This window comes from Perkinsus marinus (assembly GCF_000006405.1).
Source record: "Perkinsus marinus ATCC 50983 genomic scaffold scf_1104296931952, whole genome shotgun sequence".
Lineage (NCBI taxonomy): Eukaryota > Perkinsozoa > Perkinsida > Perkinsidae > Perkinsus > Perkinsus marinus.
Genome location: NW_003215582.1, coordinates 95,434 through 115,782, shown reverse-complemented (window position 1 = coordinate 115,782; position 20,349 = coordinate 95,434). Strand labels below are relative to the sequence as shown.

General features: G+C 49.6%; 5 protein-coding genes across 5 annotated transcripts; 4 read left to right on the top strand and 1 right to left on the bottom strand.

The window, feature by feature from the left end:
- Positions 1-491: 491 nt before the first annotated feature.
- Positions 492-3,730, bottom strand: Pmar_PMAR023544 (Creatine kinase, flagellar, putative; the record flags this gene model as incomplete). Its single annotated transcript, XM_002785785.1, has 10 exons — positions 492-1,269; positions 1,405-1,515; positions 1,561-1,675; positions 1,713-1,834; positions 2,246-3,025; positions 3,069-3,176; positions 3,224-3,338; positions 3,386-3,494; positions 3,542-3,668; positions 3,708-3,730. The coding sequence occupies 10 exons, from the start codon at positions 3,728-3,730 to the stop codon at positions 492-494; spliced, it is 2,388 nt and encodes a 795-aa protein (XP_002785831.1).
- Positions 3,731-5,775: 2,045 nt separating this feature from the next.
- Positions 5,776-8,516, top strand: Pmar_PMAR023543 (Chloride channel protein CLC-b, putative). Its single transcript, XM_002785784.1, has 2 exons — positions 5,776-6,479; positions 6,529-8,516. The coding sequence occupies exons 1-2, from the start codon at positions 5,831-5,833 to the stop codon at positions 8,205-8,207; spliced, it is 2,328 nt and encodes a 775-aa protein (XP_002785830.1). The 5' UTR covers positions 5,776-5,830; the 3' UTR covers positions 8,208-8,516.
- An 81-nt stretch (positions 8,517-8,597) lies between these two features.
- Positions 8,598-11,126, top strand: Pmar_PMAR023542 (Chloride channel protein CLC-d, putative). The gene is made up of 2 exons (XM_002785783.1): positions 8,598-9,225; positions 9,277-11,126. Exons 1-2 carry the CDS (start codon positions 8,610-8,612, stop codon positions 10,917-10,919), a joined length of 2,259 nt encoding a protein of 752 aa, XP_002785829.1. The 5' UTR covers positions 8,598-8,609; the 3' UTR covers positions 10,920-11,126.
- A 79-nt stretch (positions 11,127-11,205) lies between these two features.
- Pmar_PMAR023541 (hypothetical protein) lies at positions 11,206-12,681 on the top strand (the record flags this gene model as incomplete). The annotated part of the gene is made up of 1 exon (XM_002785782.1): positions 11,206-12,681. One exon carries the CDS (start codon positions 11,206-11,208, stop codon positions 12,679-12,681), a length of 1,476 nt encoding a protein of 491 aa, XP_002785828.1.
- A 1,280-nt stretch (positions 12,682-13,961) lies between these two features.
- Pmar_PMAR023540 (hypothetical protein) lies at positions 13,962-14,141 on the top strand (the record flags this gene model as incomplete). The annotated part of the gene is made up of 1 exon (XM_002785781.1): positions 13,962-14,141. One exon carries the CDS (start codon positions 13,962-13,964, stop codon positions 14,139-14,141), a length of 180 nt encoding a protein of 59 aa, XP_002785827.1.
- Between the last annotated feature and the right edge of the window lie 6,208 nt (positions 14,142-20,349).

Genomic DNA, 20,349 nt, shown 5'->3' with positions numbered 1-20,349 from the left:
CGCAGTAAGGGATACAACCCGTTGTCTCACCACGCACCGAGGTTGTCGACACCCATCAATGCATGGCCGAATTTCGCATAGTTCCCTTTCGCCACTCTACGTCTCGGCATCAGCTACACTGCGTCATTAATAATGACCTACTTTTCTCGGGTGATACTCTCTCTAGGGTGATCTCTCTAGCTATTGCACTAGCCGGGACCTATCCTATATGGCTTTCTGACGAATTGTGGGGTATTTTGCAGTGTTCGGTATATTTTTTGTCACTCACCTACACGCTCGAACCGTACCCATTTTCCATTGGCACTGGAGCATGAAATACTTCCACAGCCTCACAACACGAGTGTTGTCGCGAACTACGTGAACAGCTCACGCTGTGTACGACTGACCTAACCAGCGATGCTTGGTGATGACACCCACCCACTGTACATAACAAAACACACATGGATATCACAGAAACATCGATGGCATCTACCATGAGCCCCCAAGGGCAGTCATCTTGGTAGCTCAGACGTGATGTCTCGACCCTTCTCCAGCGCTTGCTCCCACTCGACCAGCCTGGCGCAACCTTCTATAACGGTATCAGCTATTTGGACTTCACTACGTCCCAAGACGTCGAGATTCTCGACAAACAAAGTGTGATGAAACTTATCGCCTTGCGTGTTCCCGGCGGCTTTGAGTCCAATTCTACGAATGATTCGCTCGAAATCAGGTCTGCCGATCATATTGGGGATCCTCATCTCTACTGAGATGTGCAGTCCAGTGCCGAGGTTGTCGAGGTGTGACGAGAGGTACCCGAGACGATCGTTGTGCATGAACTCCCGATTCTGGGACGCAAGTGAAGCCTCGAAGGTGCGGAGGGCTTCCGAAAGCTCGGCGAAGCATGCTCTGACACCATCCCCTTTCCGGGTCGAAATGAACTCCAAGTGCTCCACATCGTTAACCAGAACTCTGAGATCATCTGTATCATTGTGGAATACACCTCGAGCATCAGGCCAGTGTCGGCCGATCCCGGAAGAGAGCAAAGGCCCCGACTCAGGGTGGACGATATCCTCCTCCTTTTTGTGAGTTTCATCAGAGCCATTATTCTCCGTGGAGAAACTCCGACTCCCGAGCAGAGGTTTGTAGTAACCATGGAGATGTATGGGGAAGGTCTTCAAGGCCTGCACGGCCAACCTCTCTACGTCTCGGCGTTCTTGGAAGGATATGCTCGGCGGTAGTCTGTACCCTCGGATCGATCGCACGATGCTCACACGGGAAGAAAGAACGTATCTTGCAACGCGGTGTCCGACGCTTCTCTCATCGAAGGCGAATTGTGAGGAGGCGAGTAAATAGAGTAAATTACTCGCCTTGGCAATTCCGGCGGTCCCAAAACGACGAAAGAGGGTCCGAGTTGGCGACACCTACTTTCCTGTAGGATCGATTTGCGTCTTGGTTATTTTATAAGGGTCGAGATCGTTGGTGTGCTTAGCATGCCGTGGGAAGCCACAGTGCCAGCGATCAATGATGGTGTCAAATCTGATAGAAAAAACGGAAACCAAAAAGTGTGAGGTGGAGTGTTACAGCCCTTTGAAGACTTCGTAGCTTTCTTCATCTCCAGCTATGATGCCGACCTTCCCTCCATCTGCCTGACTGGGATTATCCATACCACTCTTTATACACTTCGCAATGGTAACACCTGATGAACGATGGGACCCACATAGAAAGTAACGCACCATTGCTTGTGACTCGATTCCGCAAGTATTTATACAAAGAGGGCTTCTCCATCAACACCTTGGCAAGAAGGCTCTCATGACCCGACAGATCAGGGAGCTCCTCCGGGGCCTGAGCAACGCCTCTACCAAGAGATCAACGCCCATGAGGCGAACCTCATCTGCTGGAAAGGTAGCGCCAACCTCCTCGCAGTAGTACTCGTCGTCGCCCAGACCCCTCCTTATGCGCTCAGGTAGATGCTTCACTTGGGGAGCCAGGCCTCTGGGAGGATAGTCAGGAGATCGATTCTGCATCCATAAGGTTCCGACACCTGATCGAGCAAACCTCTCCTGCCCCACCCATCACAGGAGGCTCACCGGCAACAGCCAAGCTGAGGCCGCCCATCAACGGAGTGACAACGTCCGCTTTGAGAAATGCACGGCGGAGATACCCAGACGTTGCCATACACCCTTTCTACTACAGACATATACCCCTTCAACAACAACAACAATCTGTTGACCATAAACAGAAACATTCAAGCTAAGCATTCGCTAACATGGTTTTCATTTCATCCTCCACATTAGAGCCTTTTTCAAGGCAGCTCTCTAACGTCACCAATTTTCTACACGACTCTATGAAGGCATTCGTGAGCTCCACCTCGGTTGGACCAGCTCTCTGAGTATTTTCAATGCAGCACACAGTACTGTCGGCCTCAGTGACGAACATTCGCAACCCGAGTACTCTGAGGATATCTCGGAACTCAGATCGATTCATCAGATTGGGTAAGCGCATCTCCAGTAGGATCCCGAGACCCGTACCAAGATTGCTAGGGCAGGTTGACAGGTACCCAAAATGCTCATCGTGGGCAAAGCCGCGGCTACCTTGACGCCGTAGTGTTTTCTCTACATCACCAACTATACCCATGAGTTTTCCGAAGGTCTCCTTCACGGCATCTCCTTGAGCTTTCGCAGAGATCTCCATGTGATCGCTGTTATTAACCCACACGTAGACGTCCCTCGTGTCGTTATAGAACATCCCGCGACCATCAGGCCAATGTCGGCCTATCCCCGAGGACAGGACAATCGTAGAGGCAGGCTCAGGCAGTAGGATGCCTTCCTCCTTCAGCCGAGCCTCCTCGTCTCGACCGAGCTCGGTACCACTATAGCTTTCGCTGCCAGGTAGGCCGTAGTAGTTCCCCTTGTACACACCACCCAGATCGGCAAGCGCTGCTGAGATCACTTGCTCAACTGCTCTGCGATCTTCAAATGACAGACTTGGTGTTAAGTTGTACCCCTCCAATGAACGCACCACGCGCATAGTGCTAGACAGGACGTATCTAACAAGGCAGAATGGTGTATGGGTGATACATAGTATCACACCTTCCCTGCGGATCTATTCGGGTGTCCGTCAACTTTGTGGAGTCGAAGTCGTGTGACTGTATGTCGTCCTTCGAGTAGCCATGGAGCTTGCATATGACCTCATCGAATCTGATCCATTCATCATAACCACCGCAAGGGGAGGAAGGAGGCGCTACAGCTCGGCGAAGGTCCAGTAGCTTTCGACGTCAGCCGCCACAATGCCGACCTGCTTGCCAATTTGAGCAGAAATGTTGTCTATGCCAGTTTTGATGCACTTTCCTAAACCGACGCCTGCAAGAACAACATGACGCTTTGGCGCGAAGAGATGATTTCATCACCATTTTCTGTGACACGACGCTTGAGCTGATCGTACAACTCCGGATAGCGTCGTAGGATTTCCGCGGTATACGTGTTGTGATCTCGGAGGTCAGGTAGGCGACCAAGCCACTAGCAACAGTAGCAGATACGCAGATGCTGGAATCAGCTGAGCTCACCTTGTACGGAGGGAATGTCGCGCCCTTCTCGGGGCAATAGTATTCGTAGTTGCCAACGCCCTGTTGGATCCATTCATCAGCAGTTATGAATTGCTTGTGGAAATAGTGAGGAGGGTACCGCCTCGGACTGGACACTACATAGATCAACAACCCAGTGCCTGATCACGTATCAATGAGATGAGGAGGCATGCCTCTGAGCTACTGGAGCACGCTAGGGCCAAGGCGAGTCGATTAATGCCCGGTGCAGCGGCGGGGCCTGGTCGTAATACGGAAGGGTACTGAGGAGCTGCTGCTGCTGCTGCTGAGGACATTTGCTGTATGATCACAGAGCTATACGGAAGCCAGGCGGGTGTCTATGATCGATGACGGCGTCTCGAGGACTAGATCAGTGATTGCCATGAGGCTATATCGCCATCACCGAACTATTCAAAAACACAAATAGAGGTGTAACATAGATATGCTGCATGGGATAAGATTAGCTCCCTCCCTCCCACCCGTAGTAGGTCCCATTCATCGGCCTATTTACAATAAGAGTGAGTAAAACTTTTATAACTGACCTCCTCCAGTACACAGCAATAACATCATCTCCCTGAAACTCTCAACTGCCGAAAGGCGCCACCCCCTTGTTGGTTAGTAGGCCGTATGCGGCATAGCGACGGTTTAATCTTCCTTTCTGAATCTACGTGGAAAAAGAAGAGTACAACTGCGTACTGAACACGACGACAACATCGTGGTATTGACAGCCTCACATGACATGCTATTTGTTTCTAACACACATCGATACGTAAATAAAAAACACATGTGCCTCCACTAGATGAAATTCACCAGGGAATATAATTTCGATTTAGCATTAAATGGGTATATACTATGAAAACACGAATGATTTCCGACACGTCTGCCCGCTATGATGGAGCTCCCACGATTTGATAAACATATGATATTGAAGTAGGTGATAAAGTTGAAAACTCCTTCATGGGTGATGATAGTACCCACGTGAAGAACTCGTCCAATCGTCTTCGTATAACCCACCTCTGTGAGCATGATGAATCTACTAAAGGTGTGGTCTATAAGTGAGGATCACATACCCCCTTGGAGCCTCTGGTTCATCATGGTAAATGGACAAACGTGGGAAACCATCATCTCCTTTAGTCACGTAATGCCGTGCCTTGACGAATATATCATCACCGATGTGTTTCTTTATGTGTTCGGTCTCAGCCTGGGTCTTCCCTTCGAATGTAATATACATTCCTCCCGCAGACCGCTGGGCAAAGCGAGAGTATGTGAGGCTCATCTGTCCATATGGGGTGAGCAAGAGTGCAGTCCCGTCGAAGTTCATCTTGATCTGTGGTACCTTAACATTATCCCCGACGACGAAGCGACAGTCAACCATGCGGTGCTCATTGAAACCGGCACAGTCGCGTGGACGGTTTATCGCCTTCATGGACGGCTTATAGGTGGAGTCGTATATTAGATGTGTCAAGAATTTCGTACGATCTTGGTTGGGTACCAAAACCTCGAGAGTAGCTGTCCCATCCGCATCTAGCTGACAGGGGTGATAGTCGAGTACTGGTCCCCCGTTGATATTCAGTACTGCATTCGTCATCAAAGGGCGGCAATTCGGCATCGCTCTGATCCTGTCGAAGGCATTTGCGGCCCAACTAAGATGGACTAAGGAGACTCCCTATCTTCCAGTGTTTCCCTTGACGAGGTGGTAAAGGTACCTTTTCACTGCCGAATTTACCGCTGAGAGTAGCCGTGCCTGCGCTCCTGACCAGGCTGTCCGATGATCCTCGGCAATCGGACAAGAAGTACCAACCTTTATTGCAGTATTAGAAACCATTTAACGAAATAAGAGATAGAATGTACACTCCTGGAAATAGTCGTGATACATTTTCAAGTTTGGACCGTAAAAAAGCGGGAACGCGTCGATGGGCGCGCGCTGATTTTGCTAGCGGAGCGAAGCACGCACATGAACTCCAGTGTAAATTTGACGTAGTGAGACGCCCCATTCGATCATCTAACCAGAGTTTCAGCATGCCCTTGGAGAGCAGCCTTCTCGCTCATTCGTTAATCGCCATCGAAATCTTAGTACTGGTATGTATGTATTTCGTTAGATGGACTGCCTCTCCCCCTCACCACTGGTACCGTAAATTCGACATCTCTCAGGCATCAACACCGGAAGCGCTTTGAGTCACATGCATGCAGTCGTATCGATGAAGTGAGTGCTCTTTTGCAGTTTCTGTTTCTGTATTGTCTATTGTGGCAACCCTTGATTGGGTTCTATTATATATGTCGTCACCGTCATCTACGAAACCTAAAGCGGAGATGTCCATCTCTAAACTCGAGACGAGCTCCTGTTCCTGTTCCGAGACCTATTCAAGTGCAAGGGGCTCCAAGGGCTCTTCAGAGGAGGAGGAGACGGAGGCCCTCCTGAAGGTCTCACAGTTTCAGGAAGGTGTAAAGGGAATCGAGAGCCACGACTACTTCTGGGACCATCCTACGATACACGACGGGTCCATTCCGGTGGGCCCGAGTGGGCCCTTGGACCCCCGAAAGCCCTCCTGCTATAGCCCGTTCATCGCTCAGTGGGTTAAATGGATTCTAACTATCGTCGAGGGGGCCGTCATAGGAATATGTCGTGGCGTAATTCTAATTGGTTCTCATTGGTTACTAGTTGGCAAAACTGATGCTATGATCCACTGGCTCAAGTCTGACAACCCTGGCTGTGCTATGCTCATCTGGATAGCCATCGGCGTACCACTCATCTGCTTCATCGGCTGGGGTGTCTCCTACATGTCCCCTCTTGCGGGTGGTAGCGGCATCCCAGATGTGAAGGCTTATCTCAATGGCGTCATGGTGCCCAAGCTGATGAGGTTCTGGGGGATAGTCTGGCGTATTCTTGGTCAGATCGTAGTGGTCGGCACTGGACACTATGCAGGTACTACCCAACATTTCTCGATTAACTTCGTCCGATACCTTTTTTTCAGGTAGTGAGGGCCCTATGGCTCACCTCGGTGCTATCGTCGGTGCAGCAGTCGCACAAATGCATGCTAGGAACAAGTTCTACTTGAAAGCACTGTTACCGTTCTCAACACAGAAAGTGAAGGATGAGTTTGTGTCGATGGGCGCCGGCATGGGTGTAGCTACAGCCTTTGAAGCTCCTATTGGAGGTATGCTGTTTACAATAGAAGAAGCATCAACATACTGGCCACGCGAGCTGTACTGGAGATGCTTCTTGGGCTGCATCATCGCTAGTTACATGACTCGGTTGACAGCGCAGTACTTCCAGTGTAAAGTGGAAGGCTCATGCGTTAACCTCGCTGGTGGTATGCAGTTCCCTAATGCAGATGAGAGTTACTTCCACGTTTGGGAGTTTGCTTGCTTCATCCTTCTAGGTATATTCTTTGGCCTCATGGGTGCTATCTTTTGTCAGGGCGTGCGCTACTTTCAATACTACAGACGGGTGTTCTTTCATCTCTACTCCAATGGGAAGGATCGTCGGAGATTCGGTCAGGTGGTCGAAGCTGGGTTGGTGATGCTCATCACCATCTTGTTGGCTTATGGGGTATCTTGGTCTGAGATGGGCGCGTGCAAACCACTGGATGGACAGAGCTATATTCCTAACGATGGTATACAAGCGGCTATGTGCGATGAAGGGGTCGATATGGGCTACTACAACCCACTGGCGGCTATGCTCCTCACTGATAGGGACACTTCAGTGAAGTGGCTATTCTCACCTCGATTAGGCGAAGCGGAGTTCCCACAGGGACAGTTGGCAGCTGCTGGCTTCATCATATTCTTCCTCACTCTACTGACGTATGGTGTTGCCATCCCTGCTGGCCTGTTCGTCCCCAACATCATGTTGGGTGCCTGCTTTGGCCGACTCTTCGGGCTGTGGGTCGGCGAATGGGCCTCCAACCCTGGTGTGTACGCTGTTATGGGCGCTGCTGGTATGATGGCTGGCTTTACTCGTATGACCATCAGTCTTACAGTCATCGTCATTGAGCTAGTCGGAGACCTGCGGCTCCTCCCTGCAGTGATGGTTACTGTGGTGGTGTCGAAGCAAGTGGCTGACATGTTCAACAAAGGGGCATACGATATAGTGTCTGAGCTACGTGGATATCCCTACATTGAGGAGCTCAGCATCTACGATGAGCGTAACATGGCTGGCAAGTATGTGACATACCGGATGTCGGCGGCACCACTGTCTGGCTTCGGCGAGGTCGAGACCTTGGGTAGAATCCAGGAGGTCCTCTCGACCTGCACTCACAATGCATTTACTATTGAGGATAGCAGCCATAGACTGCTCGGTATAGTGATGCGGGCTAATATCGTTGATTTGGTGAAAGCTCATGGTGGCGCCGTCTCCGCTTCTTCCCGGCTGAACTTGCTCAACATGACTAATCGTACTCCAACGATAGTTTCCGAGTTGACACCCCTAGCACAGGCCTATACTATATTCCGTAACTTGGCTCTGCGGCATATGATTGTTGTAGATAAGGATGATGCCAATCATGTAGTGGGTATAGTTACTCGGAAGGACATCGTTGATAGTATGGAAGATGCTGCTGATGAGTTTGGGAAACCTGGGAAGAGCGATGACACTGTGTCGCATTCTTCCACTGCCGCGGCCTCCCGAACAAGTATTATTGATGATGTTTTGTGATCTGGCTTGCAAAACCATAAGAATTTATGCTTGCATTGACGTCTATTTTGGTGGTGGCACATACGTGATGTAATGGTGTACTACATTTCACTCTGTGTTTGCACTATACTTCCACTCTCCATCATTGTCTATATTCTCCTTAGAAGTGGGGAAGGCATTTCTCTGTGAGAGCAGCGGCTACTCCGATTCATATTTCCTTGTCTTGTTGCTATCGGTACTCTGCGGGGTAGGAGGACAACACTGTAGACGACAACTGTTTCGATGCGGTTAGTTGCTCTATTTCCCACGTATGAGTTTGTTCGTGATGGAGTTCTATAACACTTATAGTATCCAACAGAGAAAACTATCTCGTGTTCACACGATCGTATCGGGTGTCAACATAGTTTTTTTCGACTCTATTTTATGCACTCTGCAACAGCAAATGTCGCATCGCCGACATCAACACCTGCACATACTGCTGGAAATGGTGAGGGTGGTGACAGTGACACTGAGGCGGAAGAGGCTCTATTGACAGCCACAGACTTTCGCTGTCCGAAGCCACCTCCGTTCGAAAGCTTTGATTACTTTGTGGATCAGCCATCGAAGCATCGTGACACTCTTCTAGTGGGTCCGACCTGGAGTCTGGACAAGTCCGATCCAGCTCACTATCGTCCCCGCACCACCGTGTTGATAGGGTGGCTCTTGGTCATTCTGGCAGGGCTCCTCGTTGGCGTACTCAGAGCGGTCATTCTGATAGGGTCTTACTGGCTCTATCGAGGCCGCCTTATCGCTATGATAGCGGCTATCGCCAGTGAAGGCCTTGGCTTAGCATTGATCGTCTGGCTTGTTATCGGCGTGAGTCTGGCGACGCTCATTGGAGCCCTTGTTGCCTATGTTGAGCCGCTAGCTGGTGGAAGTGGCATTCCTGATGTGAAGACGTATTTGAATGGCATCATCCTCCCCAGACTACTCAAGTTCAGAGCGTGTGCGCTGAGGGTTGTTGGTCAGATTGTGGTCGTTGGTGTCGGTTTTTACGCTGGTAAGACGTGGGCTTTTGCGGCTCTTGTTTGATCTTGCTGTCTTGTGTCAGGTAGCGAGGGTCCGATGGCTCACCTGGGAGCGATCGTTGGAGCCGCGGTGGCGCAGATGCACGTTCGTAACGTGTTCCAACTTAGAGCGTTGTTGCCATTCTCGAGTCACAGGATTAAATACGAGTTCATATCTATTGGAACTGCGATGGGAGTTGCCGCAGCATTCCAAGCACCACTCGGTGGTATTCTCTTTTCCCTCGAGGAAGCGTCTACGTATTGGCGAGCCGAGACGACTTGGCGGGCGTTTTTCGGCTGCATTATCGCCAGTTTCACGGCTAAACATTTGTCGGCTCTGGTGAACTGCTCTAACCCATTCGACTGCTATACAGTGCATGCATACTTGGAAGCTTCAGGAGCTGATAGAACATTCAGAGTGTGGGAGTTGTTTGTTTGTGCCCTTATCGGTGTACTCTTTGGATTATTGGGAGCCCTCTTCTGTGCCGGAGTTAAACTTATACAGTCAAGGCGGCGTGCCTGGTTCCACCTCTTCTCGATGGGTCGCGACCGCAGAAGAGCCTGGCGAGTGATAGAGGTCATTGTCGTTATACTCATGACCATTCTGCTCTCTTTTGGCCTCTCCTGGGCATTCTTCTACGAATGCAACCCTGTGGTACCTGACGCTATCGTAACTGATGACGACATTGCAGGAGCTATGTGTGACGAAGGACTCAGTGGCGGGAGCGTGAATCCCCTCGCTGCTTTACTCGTATCGTCTCGTGATGAGGCTATACGTTTGCTCTTTTCCCCATATATGGGTGATAGTGAGTATACGCCTGGTGTGCTGATACTTGCCGCTGTTGTTATTTTCGTCCTCACATCACTGACGTATGGTCTTGCGATCCCTATGGGCCTCTTTATTCCCAATATAATGATGGGTGCGTGTGTTGGTCGGCTGATAGGTATCTGGATGCACCCCCTGGGAGGATCAGTGGGCTCCTATGCTGTTATCGGTGCTGCTGGTATGCTCGCTGGTTTCTCTAGAATGACTATAAGCCTGACTGCCATCGTTGTTGAGATCACTGGAGATCTACAACAGCTCCCCTATATTATGATCACTGTCATTGTGGCGAAGCAAGTAGCTGATCTGTTCCTCAAAGGTGCTTATGATCTTGTACTGGAAGTTCGACAGGTTCCTTACTTAGAGGAGCTCGATTCTTACCATGAGTACGCAATGAGGGGTAAGAGCATATCATCAGCAATGTCGCCCGCGCCTCTCACGAGCTTCAGCACAGTAGAGACATTCGAGAGAATTCATACAGTCCTCACAAAGTCTGAGCATTGCGCGTTTATCGTCGAAAGTAGGGGTAAGCTCCGTGGCTTAGTTTCACGTCGAGCGATAGAAGACTACTTATGGCGACATGGCCCAGTATCACGAAATGAGGTCTTGGATTTGGTGGACCTCGCCAATCGTTGCCCTCTAACAGTTCCGGCATCCTTCCCCCTCGACAAAGCATATAACTTGTTCAGACAGTTGGGTCTGAGACATCTCCTTGTGGTTGCAGTAGAGGAGTCGGACCGAGTTGTCGGAATTGTGTCTAGAAAGGACCTTTTCCTCGCACTGATGTACTGTGAAGAGGAGCCTCCCGTCGAGCTCCAACAGTGTACTGCTTCGGCGGGCTCGACTGTGTCGCCGAGCTCGTAGGAGGTTCAGCTCGTTGTCGATCAAGATTCTCACGAGAGTGTCATGATCATGATGATCATCTATTCTCTATATAGTATTACCTCGCATAGTGAAGGCTTCATGCCAACTTTTTTTGCGCTTTGATGCGCTCCTCACACCCGCATCAGCGGGAATGTCATAATACATCGTTGAATTGACGAACATTCGTTCAGAGTATTCTCCTATCCCTATCAGTGTCTTTGCGTTGTCAGATGAAAGCGGAGAAACGATCGAGTGTAGAAGTGAGTCGGCCGTGGGCTTAATCGAAATGTCCAGCGATCTGCAGCGAGTGAAACTGTGTTTAAGTCTAGTGTGTGGCGCTCTGAGGCGAACAGCACTGGCAGTTGATGTTGCTGATAAACTCGGTAAGTACTTGAACCAGATCGATACTCAGACTCATCATATCAACGGAGACTTCCTTAATACACTTTCGAGTCGAATCGATGCAATGGAAGCTCTGTTCGATGGTGGTGCTCTTGAGGAGTTCGCCGTAGAGAGTCGGCAATGTGTGGAGCACGAAGAGATGCAAAAAGTGAAGCTGTCACTGGGTCTGATATGTGGAACACTCAGACGCTTGGCCTCAGCTCAAGGGGTTCTAGGGAAAGTAGAAAAGTATATCGCACAAATTGATAAACATACCAGTAGCATACACGGTGATGTACTCACGGTGCTTCATCACCGAGTATTGGCTCAAGAAGGGAGAATCATTCACAAGCTGAAAAAGGACCAAGGCGAGGTGGTGACTGAAAGCGGGCTAACATCTTCCCGCAGGGACGATCTAGAGGACCTCCAGAAAGCGAAGCTGTGCCTTGGTCTCGTCTGCGCTACTCTGAGGAGAGTCGCAAGCTCATCAGAGGTGCTCCCGAAAGTCGAGAAATTTATAAAAGAAATCGACTCGCAGACCAGTGGCATCAATGGTGATTATCTTAACACCTTGTGGGCTCGGCTTGATCGTATTGATGAACACATTCAAGTCATGGATGCTCCAGAGAGAGAGCGGAGCCGTCAAGCTGTCTTGAAGGCTAGAAAAGCACCCATCCCTAAGACAGGTGGAAGTGCAGACGATCTCCAGAAAGTGAAGCTTTGCCTTGGCCTCCTCTGCGCGGTGAATCGTAAGACCTCTCTAGCGGCAGGAATCGGCGAGAATTTGAAAAAACACTTAATACAGATCGATCAACAGACCAGCGGCATAAACGGAGACGTCTTGAATGCATTACTTGGACGAATACAGGCATTAGAGCATAGGATGGATGTTCGAGATGAGGAGCTCGGGACCAGAGACGAGTCCGGCTCTGCCTCTCCTGAACATGATGTCATTTCCCGGATGGAGCAAATCGAGGATGCTGTGGCTGGTCTAGAGAATAGACTCAACGCTATCGGCTCGTCAATGAGAGGGTTCCACCGTAAATGGTCCTCTGCACAGCTTGGCGGGCAGGGCCCGGAGGGACTGGTCGATCAGAAGACTCTGCAACGGCGTCTCATCATCGTTGAAGCGAAGCTTGAGGGAGTTGAAAGTGCCAGAGCCAGAGCTGGTGACATTCAAGCCAGGATGCTCCAACTTGAAACTAAAAATGACGAGTTAACTCGCCTAGTTGAGTCGATGAATATTCGTGGCGGGAAGAAGCCTAGCTCGAACAGAGAGAGGAATGACGACCTGCTCGCAAATATAATTAATGACGTACGGTTAGCTCCATCGGTGAGAACCACCCAGGGAAACATGGGAGTTTCTGACTTTTCTCAATAGGTTGACAGGCCAGGGCTAGATCAAGGGGACTACTCTGGGCAGATTACCGCACTTTGCTTGGAAAATATGGACGATTTGGCAGCTACTATGGATGGATTCAATGCCGAGCTGGACGAGCTGAGGAGTAAAACTGATGCGATGCAGACCGTGTTGACGAGTCGCTCTCGCATCGATGTAACATCTCTTTCTCACTTTCATCGCTCCAGACTGTCATGCTCAGGAGGCAATGACCCTCGAGCCCAACCACCGTCACATCAAAGCGTCTGTCATGAGTGGTCGTCGGCATCGCACTGAGTCCGGGCACAGTAACGCGGCTGGTATGGACGCAGATTGGAGTCCAGACGTGGACTCATTAATCAATACGCTCCCAGCTGGAGGCGACCTCGCCCGCACCGATGTAGCGAGCTCTAGAAGAGATCAACAACGGCCGTGGTTGAACCCGGGGCCCCTCGGTGGCGACTTGACCGACGTCAAGAAGGAAGTCTCGAGACTGTCTGAGCGAATGATCGCCTACCGTCGGGAGGTGAGCTCCTCACTCTGGCAGAGATTTTGTTGACAGCCTTTCTCCATCAATACTCACAGATGAGCGAAATAAAGAAGAGCGCTGAACGGCTGACTGAGGAGCTAGGTCGGAGTCGACGGACCAGCGCCGAGATCGAAAGGACTCTACGCAGTGACTTGAGTGAACGAATTGCCCTGTTCATTGAAACACTGCTGCAGCGCTAAGCGACGAAAATACTTCTTCGAATCAGGAATCACGGACGCCCGAGTCGCCACCCTACAGCGCCGTTTGATGAGATACAGGATGAATAGTCCTGGGAATACTGCTCACGAGGGAGATTCGAGACAGGCAGTTGAGTGATCTGATGTGTAACCGCATACTGAACTTATTCCTGTTAGCCACAGTCAAAACTAGGTGGAGCACACAACGTAAGACATACTGCGAGGCGATCTGCTCTAATACTGACAATCTCGAAGCATACTATCTCTCCCCAGGAACCGTTAGGAAACATCCAAGACCTGCGACTCGCGGTTGCTGCACTCACTCGAGCAGTTGTACGTTTCGCGCAGATCGTTGGTATTTTCCCAGCTCCAAGGTGATGTGGTGTAGCAGTGATTTGTAAATCGAACTAGCTATTATAAGGTTCCAGGAGCTGCTTCAACACGTAGAGGAAGGTCTTGTACGGATAAATACTACAGATCTCGATAGATGGGAAAGCCTCGCTAAAACACTGACTATTCGGTGAGCGTTGGTATTCGGCAAAAGGTTCGACTCCATAATGAGTGTTGTTGCCAGGATTGACCGATCATGGCAGCAGAGGTCCCGTGGTCGTTTCCGGAACATACTAGATCTGCTTTCGAGGAAGGCTGATATTTCGGCTCTGGATCTCTTGCAGATGAGTCAACGACAGATAGAGAGTCAGTTGAGTCAGATCGATCAAGGCCAAGTGACCGTATGAACGAAACACTTTCTAAGCACGCAAGTCGACCTCTGGTGTAGGTGCTGAGCTTCTCCCCAAGGCAGAAGACGATGCCATTCGAAGCTTCGAAGATGGTTCCTGTTCTATCACAGAGTCCGTTGGCTCGCCGAATACTCCGACCTTAGCTCCAATGCAGCATTGGTAATGCTGTGCTGTGTGCCAATACCAATACTGGTACATTTCCCCGTCGTTCACAAACGAAATGTATGTCCCTCATATCATTCAAATGACTCCTGCAGTGTTAGTTACTCTGCTGAATTGTGGTGTTGTATGTGGGACAAGTTTTTGGGTTGAAATCTTCTCGCAAGACATGGTCGCAAGGCGGAAGGGGTTCCGTCGTCGAGTTAGCTATCTCGAGATGAGAATGTGAAAGATGGAGAGAAAGCGAACGTATTGTTATACTAGTCACACCTCCTTGATGACGGAGGTTCTATTCGCATCTCCATCTCGCTAGCATTTGTGAACACAACTGTCCCGCGACAAAGTCCCTGTGAACGGCTCCACCGACTAAGCCGGCCAGCTCGCGACTGTCCTGGACCTGCATTATGCCGTTCAATTTGAGCGAATTCGATTCGTCAGCCACCCTGGCAAGTACAAACGCTTCTAATTGGCTTCAGGACGAAGGGGAAAGAAGGGGAAAGAAGGGGAAAGAAGGGAATCTTTTGCGAGCAACAGTGGGACCAGAGGTCGAGTTGGGGTGCTTCCCAATCCATGATTCGAACGATTCACGGCTCTTCCCGACCGAAATGATGCTAGGATCGTCGAGCCTCAGCAGCCTGCCATTTATGATGATTCATGCATCCCGAGATTTGAGAGCCGGCGAGCAATCAAACAGTTACCAGGGCTCCGACGAAACTCGCTTGAAAGCCATGTGTCACAGCAGTCAAGGTTTGAGGATATGTTTCGCGCTCAGCTGTTGGTCTCCACTGAATTTGCTCCCTCGGCTCCATATAATGAGGAGGTCATCGATGGCACGAGTAATGTCCATGATCCGGAACTCATTCTTGACGTCGAAAGAGTTACAGCCCACGAAGGATTTTCTGGACCGAACTGCGTCCGCAATAAAAATCCAGAGGATTTGGCGCAGAAAGTTCTATAGGTGGGAAGTTATTCAGAGACTGAACTTCAAAAGAAGCTCTTCTTCCCCAGATTCGACAGACGAACACTCATCAATCGCCTCGAACTTGAGATAAGTCTGCATGTAAGATCCACTCAACGCAGAGAGAGCAGAGAGGGCAGCAGCATTCTTTATGCTTGATCTTCTTTTGGTATTTTCGTAAGGTTCTTGGGACGAGGCTCGTTATCCTCCTGGTTTTCTTTGGACTTGTTTTCCTGGGTATCTACCTCACAGACCCAAGTTCCTATCGAACTGGTGTAAGGAGGCGATAGAATATCCCCGCAGAGAAAGTGACCTAGGTCCTCACGCGGCCTTTCATAGAGGCGGGAGGTTTCTCGCTAGGACTGGGGGATTGGAAGTCCTCCACGAGCTGGGAGCCTATCCTGAACTCTTTACGAGGAGTACACCGCACGCTCTATGCGAACCAGCTGTAACGGTTCATCAGGTATCGGAGGTAACCAATACTTACAGTCTGCATGCTCCTCGAGGATCCGATCTAATCATGAGCGATTACCAGTACAAGCAGTTCACGTTGTTCCCTCCTATTATGTTTGAGGAGACTATAGCTGCGTGGGCAGGAGGCTTACGCCAGCAGAGAGAAGGATAGTCTCCTGTCTTAGAGAAAGAGAATGCTCATCGGAGATGAAGAAGGTCTATACCCGGCTTGCTGGACAAGCAAGGCTGCCGATTCCTGGAGGGTATGAGCTCAGCGGGAACTCAGATTCTCATCTTGAGATGTGCTCTTGCTCTTTGCAGATTATTCCAAGGAGGCGGTCTCGGGCCTCTCAGTAAGTTACACGTACTTGAACGCCTCTCTAGAACTTTCAGAATGCATTTCGCATAACGAACATGGGTTGCATATAGACCAATGAACTTGTGAGCGCCTCCAAAAGCGTAGTGGAGCGCGAAGAAACTGCTTGAGAGGGAGAATTCGAGAATCATTGCAGCGTTCCCTCTCTAGTCCAGAAAGCCTGGTTCAGCGGCAGCTCACACTATCAACGAGGTATTCCGCTCAGCTCCTTCAAACCAATCGACCAGAGTTTACATCCTCTCTGAGGCTTTCGAGGACTCTAATTTCAATACCCGTCTTGGAGAAGGTCAAGTCGACCGCATAGAGGTGGCCCAGTTATTGCATGGCGCCGACCCGCCACCGCTCGGAGAAGAGCCTTCCAAGAGAGCCCAATCATTTCGAGGGATCTCGACCGCAGACATTACATAGTCTTGCACTTCTAGGTCCTCGTGGGTCTTCTCAGCACAGGGCACGATTCTGGAGCAAGTATAGTCTCCATCCTGCGTTTTCAATGGAAACGGACAAGCAAGCGATTGGGTATTGATAAACAGACCGAGCAGGTCCATTGCAGGTCGCACCGATCCGACCATACTAAGCGAGATTTCTTCCGAACACGGGTGGTAGAAGTCGAAATCCATCGTGACACTTGAAAGCCTTCCTGATGATACATTATCGCTGCTTGCCTCGCCAGATATGTCTTTGCGCCATCGTCTCACGCATGGATAGCTGTGAACTGTCTAGCGTTGGTCTTGTGCGTCTTTGGGATCTCGAGAGACAGGTGAACTCATTTACAGTCACCACAACCGCTCCACACGAAAAGCCTCTCAGTCATAGAATCGTACGGTCAGTTCGGATTATGCGTGGTCATGATATCAAATCTGTGTCACGAGAAGCTCGGATGGTCGAAGGTCCTCTTCGTTGGTTCAAGAAGCGACACGTTTAGCGGAGCTTCTTGTATTAGGAGCAAGCTCCTTGCAGAAGAGTCGGCCACAACTACATCGTGGGCTCAAGGAGGTCATCAGGAGGAAGATCTCTTGGTGAGGAAAGATAATACCACCTGCTTCTGATGCAGATCAACCCTCCTCGTGTGCATGCAGGTTCTCAGGGAGTTTGATAGTTAACTGTCTCATCCTCATCTTTGTCGTTTGGAGAAGTATTGTGTGAGTATCAGACCCGGCAGAAGCTTCGACCTTCAAATGATTGTGCAATCCTGGCAGTGTCTTTTCAAGTGCCGAACGTCACGCTCAAGTGGTCACCAATATGATCGATGCTCACCTCTCACCTACCGAGGTACCGCTGCCTATGTATGTCACACTTCTACGTTATAATTACGGTAATTACTCAATTTGTGTCGTCTCTTTCCCTCAGATGCACGCAAGACTCCTCGATCTCCAAAATTCACTGCACTGCGAAACTTACTCGGCCAAGTTCGGAATGTTGCTTATGTGAGCTTCTTGGTTGTACAGCTCTTTATGGCTTTAAGCGAAGGTACCTCCTTATATGGAGGATTATCAAGTGCCTTGCTGGTCATCCGATGGTAGCAGTGCTTTCCTCGACGTGGTTCACTGCTCGAGATGAAATATTTCATTTCGGTCCGTTAAGATCTCAGTGACGATCGGCTCAACTCCTCATTGAGCAGGTATAACCTCTGTTACAATATTCGTATTCATGGCGTTCATCGGCAACTACGCAGCCGGTGAGGATTTCGACCAATTCCGTACAGTGAGTCTATTGAAATCAGCGAGTTGCACGTCTCAGTCAGCAGATCTGGTCGACCCTAGTGCTACAGTTTGAGATTCTCTGGTCGGGAGAGTGGGACATCCCACATTGGACATCTCATCCGGCCCTTAGCTTGTAACCTATCTTTCTTGGCTTCTCGAGTTGCTCAAGATGACTATGGAGTGACTCGGCAGTTTCATCTGACTCGACTGTTCCCATGATGGCTGCATTCTCTCTGTCAGGTATCTAGTACTCTTTGTGGTGATAATTTTCATCGCTTTACTGAACTTTTTTGTTGCAATAGTTGTCGAAGCGTACCTGGCTGTTCGACGCACACTTTCTACAGCTGAATATGCTCAATCCTTCTTCCAAGACTATATGATGGTGGGGATGGCTAGTGCTTCAAGTCTAATGCTCCTATACTCCTTCCTAGGTAATGTCCACGCGATTCCTTTTCCGCTGGCGTCGCTATCCACATCGAATGGAGTTGGTTCACGCGCTGGCACCATTATTTGCTAAACGTTTTGTGGACATGGATGACCTTGACAAGACGGGCCTCTTCGATGATAGTGAGCATCACTGAGTGAATTTGACTGAACAACTCTATCGTTCATACTAGTGGTCGCAATCTTGACACAGAGTGCTACTTCCGTCGTCTTTGCTATCACTCGACTATTAATAAGTGAAGTGTACGGTCACGGTGAGAGGCCCCCAAAGATTCCGCCTCAAAGTCCTACGGGCTCAAGTCCTCAACTTGTAAAGAATTCAACTCTACTGACAGAAAGATAACTTAGTTACGTCAGAGCAAGTACGTTCATACGCCTTGTCTCAATGCAGCATGGGCCCGCTAGGTTCAACGTGCCATTGGAGGCCCACAAACGCCAAGTAAGACGGTCTCCTCGATCGCCACGTGAACTCGTGAACCAACCTCACATAGTTGTTTGTTTGGCAGGGTACTGAGTTTTTGTCGACACTACTGGAAGTATCCCTTTTTGCGAGCCAAGCGAAATCGAGAAGACCAACGGTTACCTCTGGTTGAGGAGTCAGCCATGCAGCTAGTGCGAGGATTCATGAACAGAAGAGCGCTGCTCTCACAGCAATGTTGACGAGTTATGGACAACATAGACTTCTCTCAGATAGTGTCCACACAACTGGACGAACTGGCGGGGCATGGGTTGAAGATGCGCGAACGAGTGGTTTATGGAGCAGAACGACTAGAGTGGAGGTATAACACTGAGCCTCGCATGAAGCTCATGTCATGGATAGAATTATTTCCCGAGAACATACTCCCCTCATCGTGTAGTGATGACGTTACCTAGGTATTCACGATCTTAGGCTCTTGGCAGTGGCGTCCCGAATCGACTGCCTGGCAGAAGGTTTGCGGCTACCAAGCATCAAGAGATCAGCGGCGAGCATGCACAGCTAAGGAAGATGTTCTATTTTGGTGACCCGCGAGGAGTTGAGTTTGTTCGGAAGCTTACCAGCGAAGTTTTATGATTATCATAATATGATAGAATGAATTAAGATATTTATCGAAAGTATTCCTTCAGTTCGTGGCCAGATCATGTGATACATGTAGCTGCCTCGGCGATTGGTGAAATCAGTTTTGCGCCTTCCCTAGTATGTCCATTATATATACCATGCATCTGTGACAGATAATCTGTCACAAGATTTTATACTCAGACGCAAGATTTTTGGTTTGATTCTACATCTGCATCGATCAATCAACCTCCGTATGCACTATAACGATGTTTGGCCTTTGATTCTGATGCAGGCGTGGACCCTAAGTTCGAGTCCCGGGCAAGGCTTTTTGCCCAAGTACGATCTAGCATCAGCACATGCTCGATTCATGAGTGAGAGTTTGAGTATGACCGCTAAAGTATTGAGCAGGAGATTGGAAGAGGCCCGGATTCGACGCTTGGGAACGCGTACAATTTTGTGATTGTGTTCAGTAGGAATATGCAGAATAGTGCTCGGAGAGATTGGGCAGCAGTACTGCCGTATCATAGAGGTGTCACATTTTATGGATGACGGAAGTCTCTATGAGCCATGATTGTTGTTGCGAATGTGACCCATTAATACTATCTCCCAAGTATGATGGTTGTGTTTGGATAGTGCGCGATCGATGGCGGTCGCTCTATGATGGCGCCCACGGGCAGTCGTTGGCACGGATTGGTGCTGTTCGCTTCTGTTACACTCGGAGTTTTGCGCTGCCAGTTTTGCGTTGTCGCTATGCGTGATCGCATGTTATAACGCGTAGTTACGCAACATTTCACGTATGATAAACTCGTCTAAGACGAGTTTATCAGTTTATCAGTTTATCGAGTTTCAAACTATAAGACGAGTCACTCGTCTTATCAGTACGTGTAGTGTAATATGCGCTTTACACACGCCATTACGCTTATTACATATTTATCCGCGCACCGCCTAGGTTTAATTGTGTGTAATGGCGTTCTATGCTTTCGTTAATACACGAAGCGGTTCAATTACACTCCACTGAATACGCGTGTTACCCTTATTTAGACTTGCGTAAAACTATTCTACACGTATTGGCGGCGCAA